The 6,618-nt window shown below is 44.4% G+C and overlaps 1 protein-coding gene across 1 annotated transcript in view; it reads left to right on the top strand.

Moving 5' to 3' along the window:
• LOC109919518 (H-2 class I histocompatibility antigen, Q9 alpha chain-like) overlaps positions 1-6,618 on the top strand; it is a 19,283-nt gene that overhangs the window by 5,597 nt on the left and 7,068 nt on the right. Inside the window, 3 exon segments of the mRNA XM_048616721.1 lie at positions 4,922-5,182; positions 5,391-5,663; positions 5,908-6,171. Coding sequence (XP_048472678.1) covers positions 4,922-5,182; positions 5,391-5,663; positions 5,908-6,171 — 798 coding nt within the window.

Genomic DNA, 6,618 nt, shown 5'->3' with positions numbered 1-6,618 from the left:
ACAGCTCACAGACTGACGGGGACAGTGTCAGTACGGGATACAGCTCACAGACTGACGGGGACAGTGTCAGTACGGGGCACAACTTGCTGAGAGAGAAAGAATGCGTTATTGGAAAAGAATTCTGACAAACTATTGTCTTGTTGCTTTTTGGAGCAATCTAGAATGATGACTGAACTATATTACTGGTTGAGTGTCTGCACTTGAGAGTCAGAGATTTGCTGGACTGTAACCTGCAGTAAGTGTGTAATGGTGATTCAGGGAGGAGTGTCAGACTGAGATCAGGGGAATGTGGTGGAATAGAAAGACAGCGATATTTAATTGGAGAGCGGGGGCAGGAAGTTAGGTGTGAAGAATGTAGAAGAAAAATGTCATAAATATCTATCTAATTCAGTAATGTTCTTTTAGGGAAGGAAGTCTGCTGTCTATTCCTGGTCATTCCTACCTGTGACTCCAGACTCACTGGAATGGGCATTGCTTATAATTGCCCTCTGCGCAATTAAAGATGGACAATAAGGGCTGACCTATACCCGCATCCCTTGAATGAATGAAAGAAAGGCCATAAGAATTGGAAGAGAGTATTTATCCCCTTGAACCTGTTCCTTTTGTATCTTGGGAAAATCTGGTTCATCATTCATTGTTTTTGGAATATGTTTAGGAATTTAAGTTATATCTGTCAGAAATTGGGGTCTCTGGTAAGAAGCTTGTAAAAGCAATCCGGATGTCGTTGGTGACCCCTCACTAATGAGTATGATTGTCTGCCTAGGACACTCCATGGCACTGGTCATGGGTTCTGTGGGTCCTTATGTGGCTGATGATCCCAATCCTAGAGTTCCATCTCCGAAAAACCATTTGGGAGGTGGAATTGGTCCTTTGGCCTTGAAATTGTTGGCATTCCTTTCCTGGTTCCTTTTCCATACTTCCACTTGCCAGCAGGTATTCTCAAAGAATTGTAACCCTTCAAACAGGAATTTCCTCCAAAATCATTTTCTTCTGAATGAATGTCTCACATGGACTGGTATTCATGTTGCATTTCTTGAATGAAGCCCTGAGGGAGTTTTTGAAACGCTTCCTTTGTCCTCCTCTCGTTTTGAGTGCCATCCTTGAGTTGGGTGACGGTGATTTGCGTTAGCAGTTGGAACTCACCTTTAACCTTTGCCCTCTAGTTTTGGACTCGCCCACCCTAGGGATTAGACCTTGTCTATTTAAGCTAACCATGCACCTCATGATTTTATAAACCTCTATAAAGTCAACACCTCATCCTCTGACAGTCCAAGGAAAATTGCTCCAGTATACTCAGCCTCCCCATATAGCTCAAACCCTCCAATTCTGGCAACATCCTCGTAAATCTTTTCTGAACCCTTTCAAGTTTCACAACATCCTTTCTAAAGCTGGAGACCAGAATTACACACAGTATTCCAACTGTTGCCTAATCAATATCCTGTACAGATGCAACATGACCTCCTAACTCCTGTACTCAATGCACTGACCAATAAAGGCAAGCATACAAAATGCCTTCTTCACTATGCTATCTGCCTGCGACTCCACTTTCAAGTTACTACAAACTTGCACTCCAAAATCTCATTCAGCAACACTCCCCACGACCTTACCATTAATTGTGTAAGTCCTGCCCTGATTTGTCTGACCAGACTGTAGCATCTCACATTTATCTAGATCAAACTCCATCTGCCACTCCTTGGCCCATCGGCCCATCTGATCAAGGTCCCATTGCAGTCTGAGGTAACATTCTTCGCTATCCACTACATCTCCAATTTTGGTGTCATCTGCAAGCTTACTATTCATACCTCCTACGTTCACATTGAATCATTTATATAAATGACAAAAAACAGTGGACCCAGCTTTTGTATTGATCCTTGTGGCACACCACTGGTTATAGGCCTCTAATCTGAAAAGCAACCCTCCACCACTACTTTCAAGCCAGTTCTGTATCCAAATGGCTAGTTGTCCACGTATTCCATGTGATCTAACCTTGCTAACCAGTTTACCATGACAAACCTTGTCAAACGCCTTACTGAAGTCCATATAAATCATGTCTACCGCTCTGCCCTCATCAATCCTCTTTGTTACTTCTTCAAAAAACTCAATCAGGTTAGTCAGACAGGATTTCCCACGCACAAAGCCATGTTGACTATCCCTAAAAATTCCTTGCCTTTCCAAATACATATAAATCCTGTCCCTCCGGATTCCCTCCAAACAACTTTCCCACCCCAATGTCAGGCTCACCGGTCTATAGTTTCCTGGCTTTTTCTTACCACCTTTCCTAAATAGTGACACCACGTTAGCCAACCTCCAGTCTTCTGGCACTTTACCTCTGGCTATCCATGATACAAATATCTCAGCAACGGGCCCAGTAATCACTTCCCTCGCTTCTCACAAAGTCCTAGGCTATGCCTGATCTGGTCCAGGGGATAAATCCAACTTTGTGCATTTTAAGACACACAGCACCACCTCCCCTGTAATATGGACATTTTCCAAGATGTCGCTATTTATGTTCCATGTTCTATATCTTCCATATCCTTCTCCACAGTAAATACTGATGCAAAATACTTGTTTAGAATCTCCCCCATCTCCTGCAGCTCCACATGTAGGTGGCCTTGCTGATATTTAAGGGACTGTATTCTCTCCCTAGTTACCCTTTAGTCCTTAATGTACTTGTAGAATCTCTTTGGATTCTGCTTCACCCTATTTGCCAAAGCTGTCTCATGTCCTCGTTTTGCCCTCCTGATTTCCTTCTTAAGTATCCTCCTATTGCCTTTATACTCCTGTAAGGATTCACTCGATCCCTGCTGTCTATACCTGACTTATGCTTCTTTCTTTTTCGTGACCAAGACCACAATTTCTCTATTCATCCAGCATTCCCTACACCTACCAACCTTGCACTTTACCCTAACAGAAACAAAGTGTCTCTGGACTCTCATTGTCTCATTTTGAAGGCTTCCCATTTTCCAGCCATCCCTTTACCTGCAAACATCCACCCGAAATCAACTTTTGTAAACTCTTGCCTAATACCATCAAAATCAGCCTTCCTGCAATTTAGAACTTTAACTTTTAGATTCGGTCTGTCCTGTTCCATCACTATTTTAAGACCAACAGAATTCTGATCACTGGCCTCAAAGTGCTCCCCCACTGACATCTTAGTCCCCTGCCGTGCCTTATTTCCCAAGAGTAGGTCAAGTTTTTGCTTCTTCTGTAGTCGGTACGTCCACATACTGAATCAGAAAATTTTCTTGTACACATTCAATAAATTCCTCTCCTCTGAGCCCTTAACACAATGGCCTGGAATATCAGGAATATCCTCCCTAAGTATGACCATATTATTATTCCTAATCAAAAATGCCACTTCCCCTTCTCTCTTGCCCCCTTTCTATCCATCAGTTTCTTAAGGGTCTTGAGATGGAATCTGTATATAGTCCGAGTTTCGGAGTGATGGGAAAGAGTTGGATGGATGATTGCTTTTGATAAAAGGATCTTGGCATCCACACAGATATCATGGTCATTGAAGTCTCCCAACCTTAGGAATCGGAAGGCGGCGCTCACAGATTGGATGTGATGTTAAATCTCGGCACTGATATCATTCTTAGATGAGATGTAGCTTCCCAGGTGGGGAAATGTTCCGCATTTGGGAGGATTCATCCATTGATCTTAATAGAGGGGTAGATTAGAAGTTCATCTCAAACAGGTTGGTACAGAATTTGTGTCTTATTGACATTGAGGCTTAGACCAATTCTTCATATGCTTCTGCGGAGGCTTTAATCGAGGGTTGAAAATTCTCTTCTGAGAAAACAGAGATTATAACTCTGATGGAAATTCAGTTCAAACCTATTTGGAAACACCTGTGTTTATAAAGCCCAGGATCCCATTCACCTCTTTCACCACTTTCAGGCTGGGACGCATATGCAGAAGGTAACATTTGCACTACATAGTATACAGGCAGTGAGCACTTCAAAATTTCAGCCAGTCGAGAATCTGACCGACTCATTTTGGGTACCTCCGCTGAAAATGTTGCACCACGATGACTTGAGAAGTAGAAAGAGCATAAATCAGTGGGTGGGTCTGGTTAGCGTCAAAACTGGAATAAAATGTTTGCAAATATTCCAGTAAAAGATTTACATTATTCGTCTGGTTTCCCAGAATTAAGAAAAGCTTTGGAATTAAAGGCAATTAATTGACATTTTTAGCTGGGACCAGCACTGTGTTTGTAACTACACTACACAGACCGAAGTGGTTCAAAATGGTGTCCCACCACCACGTTCTCAGACAGTTGGGGATGTGAGAAAATGCCACCCTATACAATGATGCCCACATCCCGTGAATAAGAAATATAAACACATTTTAGCTGTTCCATTATGTGTGACATTGCTATGAAGATGGTGGAGCTGAATGAAATTGTTTGTTTTGAGTTTATTTTCTGAATTCAGTTCAGGTCTAGCAGCAGGCAAGATTGGATAGTGTGGGAAAAGAGACCACAACAAAATAGCTGGATATATGCAGCAGATCAGGCAGCATCGTGGGGAGAAATATTTCATCAATGCTGAAGGGAAACTGAGGTGTAAGGGCTTTTAAGACAAAGGAGAGAGGAGGAGGAGACATGAAGATCAAAGGAGAAGATCTGTGATAGGGTGAAGGGAGGGGAGATTAAATAACGAAAAGGTCTCCTGATGCAAACAGCCAACAGAAGCACAGAACTTTTATTTGGCTAATCCAGTTCAGTTTCTGGTCAATGGTAACACCCAGGATGTAGGGGTGGGTTGGTACTACCATTGAATGGCAAAACGAGTGGGTTTCTGCGTCCCAGCCTGAAAGTGGTGAAAGAGATGGTGTAGAGTGTAAAGAGATAGCATTCAGTTGGAGTTTTGTGATTGGTGTTTAGGGATTCATGTCCTGATTTTTCTGTGTGTTTCAGCCACTCACTCTGTCCGGTATTTCCACACTGCTGTGTCATCAGTTCCTGGTTTCCCAGAGTTTGTGATTGTTGGTTATGTGGACGGGGTTCAGTTTGTTAAGTACGACAGCGATTGGAAAGTGTTGATCCCCCGGAAACAGTGGATGGTGGAGCTTGAGGGGCCTCAGTTCTGGCAGCGGAAACTATCCCTCGCTAAGGGGTTGGAGAACCATTTCAAGCGCTATGTTCCAATACTTATGTCACGGACCAACCAGACGTAGGGTGAGTGCTCACTTTACTTCAGCATGACACCTTCCTGTGCTTTCAGGGAGTCTGGGTGGGAATGGGGAGGAGCCAGGTGCAGATCTGGATCTGGAATCCAGAGGCTGGCTGTGGGTGTGAGTCTGATGGTCGGGTTCTCACCCTGAGACTGAGACTGATTGACAGGGATGACTGTCTCTAAGTGGAAACTTGTGTTTGTGATTGACAGGGATCCACACATACCAGATGGTGACTGGCTGTGACCTGAGGAATGATGGGACTGTGAGGGGGTTCAATCAATTTGGATGGGACGGACAAGATTTAATCAGCTTCGATAAGGATCACATGGTGTGGGTGACACCAGTGCCCTGGGCGGAAAGCATCAAAAACAGGTGGGACCAGTCTGTGGTGGGCAACCAGGAGTGGAAGTATTTCCTGGAGAAGGAATGTGTCCAGTGGCTGAGGAAATACCTGGATTACGGACAGAGGGAACTGAGAGTCGGTGAGTTGAGGGGGGTGGGGGTGGGGGAGTGTTTGATTGAGAGTTGTTGAGTGAGGGGGAATGAGACTCAGTAAGAATCGGAGTATGAGTTGGGGAAGAAATAAGATGGGATGCAGGGAAGTGAGAGACAGTGAGTATGGGTGGTTTGAGAGTCAGTGAAGGATGTGGTGCCTGGGACTCTGTACCTCAAGGTTCCTTTTTGTCTCGATGTTCGTGCACTGACTCCTGTTTCTCTCTCCCTCAGTTGCCCCCATTGTGTCCTTTACCCGTCTGGGTGATTCTAACCAGCTGTCCTGTCTCGTCACTGGATTTTACCCTCAAGCCATCGAGGTGACTCTGTGGAGGGATGGAGTGTTGATCGATGAGACCCTGTCCACTGGGATCTTACCCAATTATGACAAGACCTACCAGATCCGGAAATGGATAGAGTTTGATCCGGAGGATCAGGCCGAGTATTCCTGTCGGGTGGAGCACAGTGGGCTGGAGGAGAAGCTGGTGGTGATTTATAGTAAGACTGTTTGTTTCTCACTGTTAGACAGGAACCAGACTCCGACCAGGATCAGAGGAGGGAGGGTCAGTGCTAAGCTGCTTCACCAGGACATCCTAGGATAGAGAGAGGGAAAATATTGACTATCAGTGTGTCATAGTGCTTGCACCATTGCTGGAGAACAGTCATAAAGACAGTGAATCCAGGGGTGCTATGGTAGGACATCTCCCAGTGTGTCCTGGAGTACATTGCTACTCCAGCATCTTAAAGATCCAAGAACACTGCAGGATTAAGGTATATGGTATATCATCTGACATTAGTGTGACAGAACCTGCTGTATCCTTTCAATTCTATAGTGATTGGAACCAGGGCCAGGTAGATCTCATAGAATATGAAATAAAAACCGAATGAATTGCGGATGCTGATCAGGAACAAAAACAGAAGTTGCTGGAAAAGCTCAGCAGGTCT

Source organism: Rhincodon typus, chromosome 35 (genome assembly GCF_021869965.1).
Source record: "Rhincodon typus isolate 14 chromosome 35, sRhiTyp1.1, whole genome shotgun sequence".
In the NCBI taxonomy this organism is placed as follows: Eukaryota; Metazoa; Chordata; class Chondrichthyes; order Orectolobiformes; family Rhincodontidae; genus Rhincodon; species Rhincodon typus.
The sequence above is the reverse complement of the archived record's forward strand: the minus strand, read 5'-3'. Positions and strand labels throughout refer to the sequence as shown.